Source organism: Thunnus maccoyii, chromosome 13 (genome assembly GCF_910596095.1).
Source record: "Thunnus maccoyii chromosome 13, fThuMac1.1, whole genome shotgun sequence".
Classification (NCBI taxonomy): Eukaryota; Metazoa; Chordata; class Actinopteri; order Scombriformes; family Scombridae; genus Thunnus; species Thunnus maccoyii.
In genome coordinates, this window is record NC_056545.1 from 2862067 (window position 1) to 2878667 (window position 16601).

At 39.5% G+C, this 16601-nt stretch overlaps 5 protein-coding genes and 1 non-coding gene across 6 annotated transcripts; 3 read left to right on the forward strand and 3 right to left on the reverse strand.

Annotated features, from left to right (window-relative positions):
• The first annotated feature begins 3009 nt into the window (after window positions 1–3009).
• trnad-guc lies at window positions 3010–3081 on the forward strand. Its single transcript has one exon. It is a non-coding gene; the product is annotated as a tRNA-Asp (tRNA).
• Window positions 3082–3672: 591 nt separating this feature from the next.
• LOC121910020 (histone H2B 3-like) lies at window positions 3673–4102 on the reverse strand. Its single transcript, XM_042430936.1, has one exon. It carries the CDS (start codon window positions 4084–4086, stop codon window positions 3718–3720), a length of 369 nt encoding a protein of 122 aa, XP_042286870.1. The 5' UTR covers window positions 4087–4102; the 3' UTR covers window positions 3673–3717.
• A 4520-nt stretch (window positions 4103–8622) lies between these two features.
• On the forward strand, window positions 8623–9120 carry LOC121910009 (histone H3). Its single transcript, XM_042430922.1, has one exon. It carries the CDS (start codon window positions 8665–8667, stop codon window positions 9073–9075), a length of 411 nt encoding a protein of 136 aa, XP_042286856.1. The 5' UTR covers window positions 8623–8664; the 3' UTR covers window positions 9076–9120.
• Window positions 9121–10036: 916 nt separating this feature from the next.
• LOC121910014 (histone H2A-like) lies at window positions 10037–10485 on the reverse strand. Its single transcript, XM_042430928.1, has one exon. The coding sequence runs from the start codon at window positions 10469–10471 to the stop codon at window positions 10088–10090; it is 384 nt and encodes a 127-aa protein (XP_042286862.1). The 5' UTR covers window positions 10472–10485; the 3' UTR covers window positions 10037–10087.
• A 2300-nt stretch (window positions 10486–12785) lies between these two features.
• Window positions 12786–13188, reverse strand: LOC121910024 (histone H4). The gene has a single exon (XM_042430940.1). It carries the CDS (start codon window positions 13148–13150, stop codon window positions 12839–12841), a length of 312 nt encoding a protein of 103 aa, XP_042286874.1. The 5' UTR covers window positions 13151–13188; the 3' UTR covers window positions 12786–12838.
• Window positions 13189–15258: 2070 nt separating this feature from the next.
• On the forward strand, window positions 15259–15948 carry LOC121910003 (histone H1-like). The gene has a single exon (XM_042430915.1). It carries the CDS (start codon window positions 15295–15297, stop codon window positions 15898–15900), a length of 606 nt encoding a protein of 201 aa, XP_042286849.1. The 5' UTR covers window positions 15259–15294; the 3' UTR covers window positions 15901–15948.
• Window positions 15949–16601: the final 653 nt, after the last annotated feature.

Sequence of the window (16601 nt, forward strand, 5' to 3'; positions counted from 1 at the left end):
GTGGAGGTAAACACACGGATACTGTCAATGACTCAGGGCGGTTACACAGACTATTACTGATGGATCCGCTAGGAAAGACTTCCAGTCTCCACTAAATGTTAGATTGAACATGAACGGGACTGAAAACACACTTTTATTGTAATCATCAGATTAAAGATTGCGATATAATAACATTTTTGTCTTCTGTGGTACAGGAAGTTGTGATATCAGCTTCAGTTTGTGTAGAAACACTACAGCAGCCTGTTGCTGCCAACGTGTCATTTTACATTAAACCTTTCTTGTTATAGCAATATATCATGATATCTTGTTAAGTAAACATATATGAGAATAAATGAAATTTGCCTTGAGAGGAGGTCTCACAGCCAATGAAAGGTCAATAAAAAGTTTTTGAAATCACCAAAACATGCACACATGTATTCAATAGCCAAATTCTGTCAAGTCAGGTCTCAGTTGTATGATTAATCAATGATGTTATATATCATATTTTTACATTTAATGTTTACCTGTATAAGGATAATACTTATCCTTATACAGGTAAACATTAAATGTAAAAGCATGAACTAACACCACAGACCACTAGCTGTGTGAGCCTTTAAAATACATAAAAAGTCTCCACTAAATGTTAGATTGAACATGAGCAGGGCTGAAAACACAATTCAACAGTTAATAATCCTCTTTTTAAAGGTTACATTTATTGTTCTGATGTACAGGGACATAACTTGATATCACTGTAATAAGCTTCAGTGTGTCTGCAACATGATGTGATCAGTTCCTCCCAGGAGTAAATCTGATTAATAACATTTTTATTATTATTATTTAAATGTGATTTAAAACATTTTCTTATTAATTCAGGCCTTTTAGCTGCACTTAGGACACAGAGGTCATGTCCTGTGTTTGTATTGTATTTGTATTTTCTTTCTCTGGGAACCTGAAGTCTTATAAGAATATATCTTGTAATTTAAGTTACACATAATCAATTTCTTAAAAGGCAGGTGTCAATTTTTTTAGACTCTGTGTCATTAAATTTTACTTTTTTTTATTAAACTTGGGAAAATGGCCTCTTGATCCATGATCGTGGATCACATCCATGATCGTGGATTTCCTCAGGTTCAACTCTGGAGCCAGTGAAAATCTGTGGGGTGGACATTGAAGTGGTGCACACCTACAAATATCTAGGGGTCCTTGTGGGTGACAAGCTGGACTAGTCCCCTAACACCGACGCCCTCTACAGGAAGGGGCAGAGCCACCTGTTCTTCCTGCGGACACTGAGGGCCATTGATGTGTGTGTGGAAATGATGACCATGTTCTACCACGCGGTGGTGGCCTTACAGACAGTAACACCAAGCAATTAGACAAGCTGGTCAAAAAAGCGGGCACAGCCTCCTGGAGCGACAGAGGAGTAGCTGTAGCAGTCGGCTCCTCTCATTGTGCTGCAGAACGGAGCGTTCCAGGAGATCCTTCGTCCCCACAGCAATAAGACTGTTCAATTCATCCTGAATTGACTGAATAGTTTTTTGTTTTTTATATTTGATTTTGATGAGCTCTTGACAATTTGAATTTCCCTTCGGGGATCAATAAAGTTATATCTATCTATCTATCTATCTAACCACAGGTGATAAATAAGTAAATGATGTTCATTTTTTGTAACAGTAAAGTCTTGAAACATGACACTTAAAGAAAATGTCTTGAGTGAAATCAAAGTTGGTGTTCAGAAAACATGTGATGCCTCCATTATAGCGCTTAAGTCTTTGTAACTGAAGTTATTATTTCATGCACTGCATCAACACTCCAATTGTCAACAAAAGCGGACAAACTTCAGATTTATGATTAAGTGAAAGCAGTCTTTTAACAACACTGATGCTTTCATAGCCTTTATGGTGCAATATTCTGTATTCTGGTATAAATAACTGCATTTATATTTATCAGAGTCCAAAGAGAGAAAAGACAGGAGGCTCTTTTTATTCTTCAAATGACACTTAAACTGAAAAAGTCAAACACATATTCAGAGAATAATAACAATGATAATAAATTAATTAAAGCATCAAATTATAATGAACAAATTGATTGTATTTATATTTGTATATGATCAGTCAGTTTGTCAATCTTTTATTTACTTCTTTTTTGACTTTTTGCCATGTTGTCTGACTCTTTACATGTGAACTGATGTCCCCTCAGTGGCTCTTTAAGTGCAGAAAATATGAGTTTGTACTTAATATAATAATATAATTATAATATATATAATATATATATATAATAATATATATCTAAATATAATATTTATATATGACAGTGACTTGTATTAATGATGAAACTCAGGTTCAACCGGGTTCAACATCCATTCAAATGTTTCTATATAATCCAAAATCACAAATCAGTTCTGGATGGCCTCATATTCTGTACAGCAACAACATAATAAAAACAAACAGAATTACAACACACAACATTAATTTGATCATTTGGGTGGGCTGTGGCATAAAAAATCCAATTCCAGGCACTCAAGATAAAAAGCCTTTAATAAATATGGGCTAATACATTAAAAATACACCAACACATACTGGCACATTTGCCTTCAGGGTTTCTTGACACACAATGAACCCAAAACATTAAGTAGTAACTCCACTCGTATGTTGAGGTTAACTCAGTATGTGATGCAGCATATTTAGACCACTAGAAACAAAATCCTGAATACACAACATGGAGACATCCAAGTCATAAAATGTGTCAACATGAAGGCACGAGAACAACTACATAGAAATAACCAACTGATTAAATATAGAGCAGTTCACAAGGACCACACCTTCCACCTGATATCTATTAAAAAAAACTACTATCAGAATCTAATCTCAATAGAGTAAATATCTAGAATAATCACACAATACTAATAATTATCAATAATAATCAAACTCAATAATAATAAGCAATAAAACAATAATCAAACTCATAAATAACGCCTACAACATCGTTAAAGGGATAGTTGAAATATTGCGGAACTGCCCTTTAAGTCACCGTTCCTCGTTAGTATAGTGGACAGTATCTCCGCCTGTCACGCGGAAGACCGGGGTTCGATTCCCCGACGGGGAGGATCAATTTTATCAATTTACCTGAACCCAGACCTAGATATTAATAAACTGACTAAAACACGTTTATAGTATAGTATACTCCTTATTAAAGTCACGTATTTCACTGTAATAACTAACTGCAATTTGTGTGGGAGCTGACTGTTGTTATCTTGTCTAAGTTGGCTTTAAATGTTGTACTTTGCAGTTGTTCTCTCTAAATAACTGACAAAATATACTATATAAACATGACAGTGACCTTTACTTCACATATTAACCATCAAAAGGGTTCAAAATTATGTGAATTTTGCACAATAATCCCAGAAATCACCTAATAAATACAACCTGCTATATATGGAGGGTGACATCCATGTTAGTAGAGTGAGTAGGACAGCAATGGCTTTACTTGAACTAGATGTAATTTCGATAATGTCATAAACGTCCTTATTTTCCTATGTCACCTATATAACAGTGACTTATAACGTGACTTATTTTTAGATTTTATTGATGAAGTGCAAAACATTTAACAGCCAATTCTGTGGCAAATTAAAGAAGACTGTGGCAGAAATATGTAATCTGTGCATTAAAGGACTAAAGCTCTCAGTTGAAAGTGTGGGTGGTCCTGAAAAGGACCTTTATGTTGTTGGTACAGACAGCGGGTTTACTTGGAGCTGGTGTACTTGGTGACGGCCTTGGTGCCCTCAGACACGGCGTGTTTGGCCAGCTCACCGGGCAGCAGCAGACGGACGGCGGTCTGGATCTCCCTGGAGGTGATGGTGGAGCGCTTGTTGTAGTGAGCCAGGCGGGAAGCCTCGCCGGCGATGCGCTCAAAGATGTCTCCCACAAAGGAGTTCATGATGCCCATGGCCTTGGAGGAGATACCGGTGTCGGGGTGGACCTGCTTCAACACTTTGTACACGTAGATGGCATAGCTCTCCTTGCGGGTCTTTCTCTTCTTCTTGCCGGTCTTGGTGGCCTTAGACACGGCCTTCTTGGAGCCTTTCTTCGGTGCTTTCACTGGATCAGGCATAGTTACCGATGCTGGATATTTTCCGCAGAATGACCTCATACAGACCAGAGCTGCTTACATAGACGCTGCATGTAAATCTCAATGTGCTGTTGCTCACACAGGATTGGCTGACTTGTCTGTCATACTGAGCGTGCGCCAAAGTAATGGTCTGACCAGATTTTGTTTTTGATTTTGTGATATTTGTAATTGAGATAAGTATTGATCATGCATTGATCTCTTGTAATAAATTCTGTGTAGAAACAGGCTGAGGGATAAATCTTAAACAATACTCACAAGTCCACATTAAACAGCTCTGTGTCACTGCAAAGATCCCTTCCTGACAGGATTATAATGTGCCAGACGGACAAAGTAGCACAGAACAGCAGTTCTGTGTAAAACTAAACTTCCCAAAGTTCAACAGTCTGAGTGACACATTCATAATAAATAACACGTATTTGTTTTCAAAGCAAAGTTACAAAAAACAAACAGCAATAATATAACAGAAATGATTTGGTACAACAGAGAGTCAAAGTTATAGGTGACATGAATGTAAAGACCAATTCATGCAGAAATGTAAGTTTATAAAAATGAGTTTTAAGTAAATATTTAAAGGAAGTTGCTGAATTTTAGCAGGAAGACTGTTACAAAGTGTTCAAGTTTCACATTAAATAAATGTTTCATAAATATATAGTTAAATACGTCAAATGTGTCCACATTAACCTAATGAACTAAAGACAGTAAACATTTCAACTGATTTTGATGAGAAATTAAAACCTTAAAGCTGTATTAACTGATCAACAGACACACACAGACAACAGACAACAAGCTATAAACACAACATCTAAATAGTATCATCTTTAAATTTGTGTATATGCTCCTGCACTGGCTGTAAGTGAGTGTTTTGTCCAGCAGGTGTTGCAGCTGCACGAAACATGTAGATGGATGATGTAGTTTCTCGTGTGTCAGTGTGTTTCAGTCATAGTTTATTAGCCCGAGTCAGATCAGATAAGAGCATGCACATGTTTACAATTTGTTTTTAAATCCAGCAAATTAATTTTTTATTTGTCCAATCTTGATATCTGAATGTTTTTTATTTCAATAAAAAAGAAACTAATTGAATTTTAACATTCACCTGTTCAGTTCTATTTGTGGCATTATTTTATTTATTGTACTTGTAAGGGACCATGTACAGTATTAAACATAAATGTTACCATTTGATGCGCTGTACCAGAGTTAGCTTGCAGCTCATTTTCATCTGCAGTCCCTCACACACACAGGATTTACACAATGAATATGAACAGTTAAAGATAATTATTTGAATTATGTGTGGAAGCAACATGAAATGCTGGTGTTGTGAGAAAATTTGTTTTGAGAATCAAGTCAGGTCAATTTTATTCATTTAGCACCAAATCACAACAGAAGTTATCTCAGGACACTTTTCACATAGAGTAGGTCTAGGGGGGTTGCAGGGGTCCTTTGTGAGGCTGGATGGGGGGGTTGGGGGGATCCTTTGCGATGCTTGGTGGGGGGGTTGGAGGGGTCCTTTATTATGCTGGGTGGGGGGGTTGGAGGGGTCCATTGTGATGCTTGGTGGAGGGGTTGGAGGGGTCCATTATGATGCTGGGTGGGGGGGTTGGAAGGGTCCATTATGAAGCCAGAGGATTTTAATCAAGCTGGTAGCACCTGGTTTGAAAAGTGAAGTCAATGCGGAAGTGCCTTAAACCTGCATTCTTTCTAATGGCCTTTAGGGGGCGTCTCCACTGGCTGCAAAAAGAAGTCCGATTGTATGGAAGTCTATGCGTAAATGACCCAACTTCTCACTTGATTTATGATCCGAGTAAACAGTTTCCTAATGACTTTATGGTCTCAATCGCTAGCATCAAGTCTTCTTTAATACAGCATGATGTTCATTTTGTAAATTATGGTCCCATTAAGAGTAAAATAGACGATAAAGCAGCATATGCTTTAGGGCGTGGCTACATTGTGATTGACAAATTGGTACCATGACGACAACATTGATTACATAACATAACATAACCATGGCGTAACCCTAGATAGCTGCTGCTATTTCACAGTGTGTTTTCAGTTCATTAAAGTGTAAAAAAAGTCTTGTCCAGCTTTTGATTTTGATAAAAGATCCTCTAAGGAGTCAGATGTTCAGTTTTTTTGGTGAGTGCATTTTGTTTTAATGGTTTTAGGCCTGTTTTGCGTTAGCGGAAATTAGCATTAGTATTAGCGTTATCACTGTTAATCATAGATTGTAAATGCACCGTACTAAACAAGCTAGCAGCTAGTGTAAGGGTTAGCTCCACTCTCTCGTCCAAACATGGTCACATCCGGCTCCAAAAATCAAACATGGCAACGGTCAAATCCAAGATGGCGATGGTCAAATCGCTAAACTCGAGGTTTCAAAACATGGATGTATTATAAGAGCTGGATACCAGACTAAAAATGGCACTCATTCAGTCCAGAAGGAATTTCTCGGCTGGCGTATATGTGAAAAAAAAGTTTCTAGCTTCCAGGTTTGTGTCTGTGTTGTGCGGCCCACTGAATATGCACAGTAGTGTTTCCCCCGCTGGCCCGCCCAAGTCTATGATTTTAATCGATTACCCTTTATGTAAAATACAGTTATATATTTGAAAGTATGTAATATACAGTTATGTATGTGCACATTTATACTACAATAAAATGATGTGTATACATATCCTCTTAAACTAGAGCGCCCCCGCTGGCGGGGGCAGGACAGCACTCGCAAACACGTCACAGGAGAACATAGTCACATGACATACCACTTTGTTCAGAAGAAGCTTGGCTAGTAAGCTAGTGTAACCATTTCTGCCTAAATGAAACACAAGTCAAACACCAAGCAATTGTCTGAGCGTGTAATGTTGGTTACATACCGTAACCCCAGATTCTATTTCGTATAGGCTTCGCCCTCTAAGGGCTGTCACTATTGGGTTTATCCCCGCACGCATGCGCAGTCGTGAAGATTTTCTTTCGCACCACTGTGCCCCGCACAGTTGCCCCTCTCAGGTCCTCATCCAAGGTATATAATACCTGCGTGACCAGAGAACTGCTCCCAATTAAGCCAGCTTTTTCTTCAGCTGACGATGGTGGGGCAGTGGGGCCTGGGTCTTAGAGGGCTACGCCTATACTCATAGAATCTGGGGTTATGGTACGTAACCAACGTTCTATTTCGTATAGGCTTCCCCTTTAAGGGCTGTCGCTATTGGGTTAAGGGCCAAACTGATGTGGTCAATGCCCCACTGTGCCACCACAGTCCACAAGCACTTAAACACACATCAGTTCACATCCCAATAGTGCAGAGCACAATAAAATAAGACATAAGCCATGCTATGTTTCCCTTCTGTTCTCGCCCTGTGTGAATGATCGAAGTGAGTGTGAGTGGAAAAGGTTTCAATTCATTGTGAGATTATTTTCAGAGAAATTAAAACAATAAAGTCAACAAATGAAACAAAATCCTCCATCAGCTGGATGATGTGAATATGATCAGCAGGAATGTCAACTGTAGTGAATAAATATCTGGGAATTGAGAGATTATGTTTGTCAAAGAGAGAGAGAGATTTGGAGAGAGGGAGGCATTCTGGATCTCTAAATTGGGCACTGAGAGTGTTAAATGAGGAACTATCATAGAGAAAAAATAAATAAAAGTGTCATTCATTGATGGAAGTGTTAAGATCAGATACAGATGGACAGTTGGGGTTATTCGTAAATATCAAGTATTGGAGGTGATGTGAACACTGTGTTTTGAAAGATGAGTCTGAATAATGAAATGAAAGATCACAGAATTTGATGCCTTAACTGAGAAATGGATATCATCATTCACTCATCATCGAGTTACTATTTGCTAGACAATATTGAGGAAGGATTATTGTAATACTATATTTTCTGTATTTCTGCACATTGATATTTATTTGGTTAATGATGATGTTGTAAATACTATTTACAGTATTTATGGATCATATGATGAATCAATAAATCGCCTATAAGGGAAGCAGAAGTGGCCTCAGACACCCTGATGAAGGCGAGACAGCAGAAAATGTTTGGTGAACAAATTGTGGGAGTGTAATGAGTGGAATATGAGGTTCCCCATGTGTGCACATTTTCAAGTTGATTATGATTTATAAAGGGAAAAATTCTTGCATTTGTGTGTGTGCACAGACTTTTAAATCTGATTTTTTTTTTTTTCACAAGCCATTTTCGGCTTTTGTATGGACGTACACTTTTGGTATGAATCCTAAGGACTGTTTTGTAAATGAGGCCCTGGACTTAAGTGAAAGAAATGAGGAAAGGATGTGAACATATAATTGTATATAAGCAGAAATGACTGAACTCTTGTCATAAATATTAACGTGTTTCCTTTGTTTTCTTCTCTCTTCCGGAGCCGTTAGTTAGCTGGTGTGGGGGCGGGGTTTACTTTGAATTCCTGTCCAATAGTAGATGAGCTGCAGCGCGCGCTCCTCCTGGCCTGGACCAATGAGCGGCGCCGCGACTCCGGCAGCTCCTGTATAAAGGCGCAGCTCGCAGACAAGCGGTATTCATCGTGTTTCTGTTGAAGCAGAAGAATAACAACGAAAAATGGCAAGAACCAAGCAGACCGCTCGTAAATCCACCGGAGGCAAAGCTCCCAGGAAGCAGCTGGCTACCAAGGCTGCCCGTAAGAGCGCCCCGGCCACCGGCGGAGTCAAGAAGCCCCATCGTTACAGGCCCGGTACCGTGGCTCTGAGAGAGATCCGTCGTTACCAGAAATCCACCGAGCTGCTGATCCGCAAGCTGCCCTTCCAGCGCCTGGTGAGGGAGATCGCTCAGGACTTCAAGACCGACCTGCGCTTCCAGAGCTCCGCTGTCATGGCTCTGCAGGAGGCCAGTGAGGCTTACCTGGTCGGCCTGTTCGAGGACACCAACCTGTGCGCCATCCACGCCAAGAGGGTCACCATCATGCCCAAAGACATCCAGCTGGCCCGCCGCATCCGTGGAGAGAGAGCTTAAACTGTCTGCTGCTCCACCAACCACAACGGCTCTTTTAAGAGCCACTAACTCTTTCACAGAGCACCATGTCCTACTACTATTTGTGCAACAATCTACCAGACTTGATTACAGTGAATATGTTTAAAAACATGGTATACATATATAACGCTCTTCTGAGGTAAATCCATTCAAACGATTGACTGTAGATACAGATGCTCTTAGTTTCATTTTCCTCTGCATTTCTTCTATTCATTCATTATATCCAGTTAATGCAAAGAATAAATGACAAACCTGTGTTGGTTCTTTGGTGTTGGCATGCCAAATCTGATGTAGGAGCATCAATTGATGCCTGTCAAATATCACTTTTAATGCGTTTGGGCCTTTAATCATAGAGCTATGATGAGGCTATATATGTATATATAATGCTCTTGCATACATTCAGAAGCGTAGCTGTCATGAACTGTTTCAAATACTGTCCCAGATGGTTTTATTCTGGATTTTTTAATGACTACTTATGAAGATTAGTCATTAAATTGATTTGAAACTACTTCAAAGTCTGAAAAATATTTTCCTGTCTTGGTATCAACCAAATGACTATATTCATAGTTGTGCTTGTTTGCCTTCTCTCAACATCTGTTCCTTGGAGTGAAAATTTAACTCAGTCTCTCTGATAAGAAAGCTCCTGGTTCTTGTTGGTTTAGTGTTTACAGCTTTAGTCTTTGAAACTACAATGTGACTTATAATTTGTCATAATGTCAGCAGATATCTTAAATCACGATGTACTGAAATGTTCTACTCAAAGTTTCACAGTACACAACATGAGTTGAATGTGAACTCAGGGAAATTTAGTAGTGACACTAACAGCTCCTTATCACTACTAACGCAACTAGAAGTTTGAATGACTGTTCCTATGTTTGCAGATAAGCTACATACTATCATATGAATCAGCAAATATTAACAGAACATGATCTTCAGATGTCGGTTGTGGCTCTTAAAAGAGCCGTTGTGTTGTTTAGAGGAGCCGGTTCCGTGTTTACTTCTTGGCGGGCTTCTCGGTCTTCTTGGGCAGCAGGACAGCCTGGATGTTGGGCAGCACGCCGCCCTGAGCGATGGTCACTCCGCCAAGCAGTTTGTTGAGCTCCTCGTCGTTGCGGACAGCCAGCTGCAGGTGACGGGGGATGATCCTGGTCTTCTTGTTGTCGCGGGCAGCGTTTCCAGCCAACTCCAGGATCTCAGCGGTCAGGTACTCCAGCACAGCCGCCAGGTAGACGGGGGCTCCGGCACCGACACGCTCGGCATAGTTGCCTTTGCGCAGCAGCCTATGAACACGGCCGACGGGGAACTGGAGCCCGGCCCTGGAGGAGCGGGTCTTTGCCTTTGCTCTGGCCTTACCGGCACCCTTACCACGTCCAGACATCTTTCTTCGTTATCTTCGAGGAAAATACAGAATAACTTCAAGTTTGACGAGAACCGGCTATATAGAGCAGCCAGCGCTCGCTCATTGGTCAGAGTGAACGTTAGTACGATCGCCCAATCAGAGAAAAGCTCCTGTCACATGTCTACAAGGCTTCTGTTTTGTAGGGGATTTCATAATGAAGCGCGACATTTCATCGTAATACTTCCAAGCTGCTTTTAAATAAAATTAAATAATCTGTATATTTAGAAGACATCCAGTATATCACACGTAGCCTAACATAATATACTAATATACATCATGTGATTACAAATATATATACTATATACATATATTATATACACAAAAAACATTTTTAAAATAGTATTACTTTAATCATAGTAATTCAATTAGTATATCATACTTAGATTACCTAAAAAAATGTCAGAAATGAGAACTTTGGTTCTATTATTATACAGGCTTCACCAGGACCAGAGTCCACAAGTACTAACACACCAATTCACAAGCACCATAAGCACACAGTGCACAATGAAGATAAAAATTACTACTCATGGCCTGATAAACCTGTGCAAAAAGAAACTTCAGAATAAAAATGTCACTGCAATTCGAAATGTTGATGGGCAAATAGTTGAAGATGAGCACGATCAAACATGCGCTATCAAGGGAAGGGTGATGTGGGATTTAGCCAGGATTTAGCCACACCGAGAGACATAATCAGTAATAATTCTGGGGATGAATTTTTCATCCCCAGATGAAAAGGCCTAGATGAAAAGAAAGCCTTTGAATTTATTTCTCAAGAATATCTGTGGGAGGTGTTAAAAGCATATGGTTTTAAGGAGGTTTTTTTTTAATGTAATTAAACTGATGTATGCACAATCTGTAGTTCAGGTCAATGTTGATGGAGTTTTAACAGAAAAAATTGAAATTAGCAGGGGTGTCAAACGAGGTTGACCTTTATCAGCTGCCCTCTATGTTTTAGCTATAAATCCACTTCTGAAGAGAAGAACCATATCCAGTAGTAGCCCTGTTGACAGTTGTAATGAGAATTAAACTATTGAACATTTACTTTTAAAATGCCAGAGATCTAAAGATGTGTGGGGAAAAATGGCAGGTGCTGGTTTTAATGTAAATGTAAACTATAATGCAGTGATGTATGGTATCTTCCTAGAAGAAATGTCAAGTTCACATCATGAAATTTATTGGACTATATTTTATACAGTCTATGACTATTATATGTACAGTAGTAACAAAAATATGGAAAGTGTGCTTTGGTCCTTCATAAAGCCACTATTACAAGTGATCTTATAATAGTGGTGATCTCATCTTTAAACAAATAGTAACCGAACTGAAAAGACAAAGAACAATGGACATCAGACATCAGGCATTTGTTAACATTATAAATTCGTGCTCTGTATTTTTGTTATCACTATTTAATTATGTATAGCTGCTGACAATGTATTATTATATTCATGATTAAGATTGATGACAGTCCCCAGAACTCGTACAAATAAGTTAGAAGAGAGTTTGAGCATAAGTCAGCTTGTAGAGCATATAGCGGCTTTCTACAGAGATGACTGTGTGTGCGTAACGTGCCCAGAGCTGACAGTGCTCTGTCAAGAGTGCATAAATCCAGGTGTAAATCCCACTGCGGTGCCAAGGAGCACATGACAAGTCACTGTCCTCTTACTCCTTTTAAGAAGCGCTTAATCAGCAGATGAGCAAGAACAGATCTATCTTCATAGCCTTTATGGCAGGACGAAATGGCTGCAGCATGTTTTGACCGTATATAGAGCCAAATTTTTATCTACTAACAGTTGGAGTAAAGTTACCACATTTGATAAAGGGCTCGATGTGGGATCTGTGCCCCTCTCATTATGTAAGCATAAAGCCTGAATTAGAATAAATTACAAATTAAATATTAACCTGTAGCCTTCAAGTAGAAAGCAAAGCAGCCCCCAGAAAATATAAGTAATTTCAAATCAGAGGAACTGTATTAAGTGTGATGCTGTAACAACAAATACAGCTTTATGATGTGATCTCATTTTGGAAGCATGACTGAAAATGTAAGGGTTTCAGCATTTAAGCAATCTGGCTACATTATAATAATGACATTGTTATGTGTTAGAGTGAAGCATTGTTGCTATTGAGTTGTTTAGAACAGTTCAAAACCTGAGATCCAGAGACCACAAGCGGGCCCTTAACAGGGCTGTAATAATGGAAATAGTACTTTAAAATTCATAATGATGTATTAGGACAATTATTTGTACATTACGGTTAACATACTTAAGTTGTAATAGGACAACTCTTAGAAGAGGTGGGCGGCTCTTAAAAGAGCCTTTGTGTTTCGGTATCAGCGGATCAGGATCAGATTTAACCTCCGAAGCCGTACAGGGTGCGGCCCTGCCTCTTCAGTGCGTACACCACGTCCATGGCGGTCACGGTCTTTCTCTTGGCGTGCTCGGTGTAGGTGACGGCATCACGGATCACGTTCTCCAGGAACACCTTCAGCACACCGCGAGTCTCCTCATAGATCAGACCGGAGATACGCTTGACTCCACCGCGGCGAGCCAGACGGCGGATAGCGGGTTTGGTGATTCCCTGGATGTTATCACGGAGAACTTTGCGGTGACGCTTGGCGCCTCCTTTACCGAGTCCTTTACCTCCCTTGCCTCTTCCACTCATATTTTCAGTGTGTGTTGACGTTGACTAAGTCGAGTCTGTCGCAAATTGCCTGACACGCGCTATTTAAAGATCATCTGCGGACGTAAAAGAAGTCGGAAGGCGCGAGCTCTGCTGGGAGGCGCCAAACTCTGTGGTACCGCCCACATGTTTTCTAAATTGTTGGCAGTGAGCTGAAGAGGATAAACTTTAATCAAACTAACTTTAATAAATCTGCTGTGAACGTTAATGTTGATAAACTACAGAAAGTGACCGAAGCGAGGAGAAAACACAACTTTTCTTACATGTCCCTTTAAAAAAAAATCTGTCATTACTGTTGTAATAATCAGCCCATCATTAAATTAAATAAATGTTAAATAAACTTATTTTATTTGACTACATTTCAGGGTTCAAGTTGGTTCAGATATTTAAGATGACTTTAATATTGGCCTCCAGGAGGTATAATTAGTCATACCCTTTTCAATATCATGATTAATGATATTTTTAGGGAAGTAAATAGAGATGTAAGTGTTTCATTAAATGCAGATGATGGAGCAATCTAGGAAAGAGGGTGAAATCTTAACTATGTGATTAAAAATATTCCAGGAGGTTTACAGAATATGAAACAATGATTATATGAATGGGGATACAAGGTCTTAGTTACTAAATCAAATTATATGTGGTATGAGTGGAAGGATATTCCAGTTATTGATTCATGTTTGTATAGACAACCTTTAGAAAACCGCTATTCAATCTTGGAACAATGAAATATTATTAATTATTAGTAGTTTATTTGAGAGGAACTGGATTAATAAATATAGGCTAATTAGGAAGTTCAGTGATAATAATGGTCCATTTTTTCTAAGTTTAGCTGCTGGAGGTGAGCTAAAGATCTGGAATATTCTGCCAAGTCTGTTCTGCCAGATGCCACTAAAATCTACATACTGCACCTCATCATAACCCATTAATACATTCCTTAATTCCATCGTTATCACTGGGTGAATTATTAGCATTTATTAGCAGTTTATTTGAGAGAATCTGGATGAATAACTATAATTTTGGTGTTTGGTGGTAGTAGTTCCAACATGGTGGGTGGCGGTCTCTCACTGAGTAAACCACCGGAGTCTATTTATAAATGTTGGTATTGTGTAATAAAATCTCCATAAAATAATCTATAAAAAGGGCCATGTCTGGTTTTGCCTCCTCTTATTTTCCACATGGAGAGATCTCCAACCCTAACCTATAGTGGAAAAATGTGTTTCAAGAAACACTTTAAATGATTTTATTCCATCGTTTCTTCTTAAAATAAACACGTTTTCCCTATTTTTTTTCCATAAATATACAAATATAAATTATATATTCTGTATACTAAACATTGCCAGATAGTTTGTTTCAGTTAAGTAGAGTCTCTGTAAAACACTGTTGTACTCGAAGTTTTGAATGAGGTTAATATGAATTTCACTGAATCAATAAAAAGATTCACACTGCATGAATAAGAAGTGTAATACACTTCTTGTGTGTTGCACCGACTTCAGAGAAAAAGTTTTGCAGATTATTTCTATTAAAAATAGTTTTCAGAATAAGAAGAAATGTTCGCAAAGCAGCTCTGACAGGAAGTCTGGCTAAACTGCATCAGGAGCCTCATCAGTGTGTTTGCTGCGACCAGAATCGCTTCATTTTATTACAAACTGATGATCAACATCAACATGTTTTTACTTTGAGTCTGTGAACAAACATGTGAACCAGCTGGAAAACTGTTTTTGGTGAAGCTCGGATGTATTTTACAGCATTTTAGGAGAGAAATGAGAGAGAAAAGACGCTGAGCAGCGCTGTCCACGGCGGTGATCAGGTGAGGTTTGTTCGCTCCACAAAGAAAAAGCAGAGAACATCAGAGCTCTACATGACTGAAATATGAAGAGACACAAGTCCGCTATCTGCTGCCTTCACTATCAGCCTTCAACACTCGTCTCACACTGATTTTTCAGTCTTTTATCACTAAGAGAAAACACAAGTGTCAGACATTGACGCTGCACAGAGTAAGGCAGCAGCTGGACTGAGTCTCCACGGTTCTCATGGTGTGTTTAACTGCAGCCTCCTGCCTCAGACTCTCCAACAGTCAACTCAGACTCTCCGTTTGTTTCGTGTCGGATCTGAACTCAAAGGAAATAATGGCAGAAGTTGCTCCAGCTCCCGCAGCCGCTGCTCCGGCTAAAGTCGTCAAGAAGAAGGTTTCCAAGCCGAAGAAGACTGGCCCCAGCGTCAGCGAGCTGATCGTGAAAACTGTGGCCGCATCCAAGGAGCGGAGCGGCGTGTCTGCAGCCGCCCTGAAGAAGGCTCTGGCTGCCGGAGGCTACGATGTGGAGAAGAACAAGGCCCGCGTCAAGACCGCCATCAAGAGCCTGGTGGCTAAGGGGACACTGGTCCAGACTAAGGGGACCGGCGCCTCCGGGTCATTCAAGATGAGCAAGAAGGTTGAGACCAAGGCCAAGAAGCCCGCTAAGAAAGCTGCTCCTAAAGCCAAGAAGCCCGCCAAGAGTCCCAAGAAACCCGCAGCTAAGAAGCCCAAGACAGCGGCAGCCAAGAAGACAGCAGCCGCTAAGAAATCCCCCAAGAAGGTCAAGAAGCCCGCAGCGGCCAAGAAAGCAGCCAAGAGCCCCAAGAAGGCAGCCAAGAGCCCCAAGAAGGTGGTGAAAAAGGCTCCTGCAGCCAAGAAAGCTCCTGCTAAGAAGGTGGCCAAACCCAAAGCCAAGAAGGCAGCACCCAAGAAGAAGTGAGCTGTCATCAGTCTGAACATGTGAACCTGATCAAAGGCTCTTTTAAGAGCCACACAACTTATCTAAAGAGTAGCATCCTGATTGCAATTTGTTTAACCACGTAGTATTTTATAAACTTCATTAATTCAGAAAAATACACTACTTATGTGTAAACATAATGAGTGGCTGTAGTTATTAATATTGTAGTCATAGTCCTTTAATTCAGTCTCATATTCTCAGTATCATTTAGTGACAAATAGTTTACTATGAGCACTGAACATGAGACACAGGAAACTCAGGATGACATTGAACTACATTAGCAGTTTATTTGAAGTACATCGTGAGAATTTGACTATATGTTGAATGGACAGATCACACAAACTTTAAGAATAACTGATTTGGAAACAGATCAAAATTATTTCCCTTGTTTTAAAGCAAAGCCCCTTTAAACATTTAACCTTATAACTGTATAACTACCCTCCTTTCTAAATCATTGTGTGATTTTTACCTCCTTTTATGAGTTTTTATCAGAATCACTGTTTCATAGCTGAGTGTCTCCTAATGAGGCTTTTTGGAGCTGGTCAGCAAATCTCCAGATTAATAATTATAAATTGTAATTAATGGCAACTAGTATAATTAGTTTCCAATGATGTGTGTAAGTTTCATGTAGGCTTATATATAGACTAACCATTGTTAAGTGTGATTTCTACACATAAAGACTA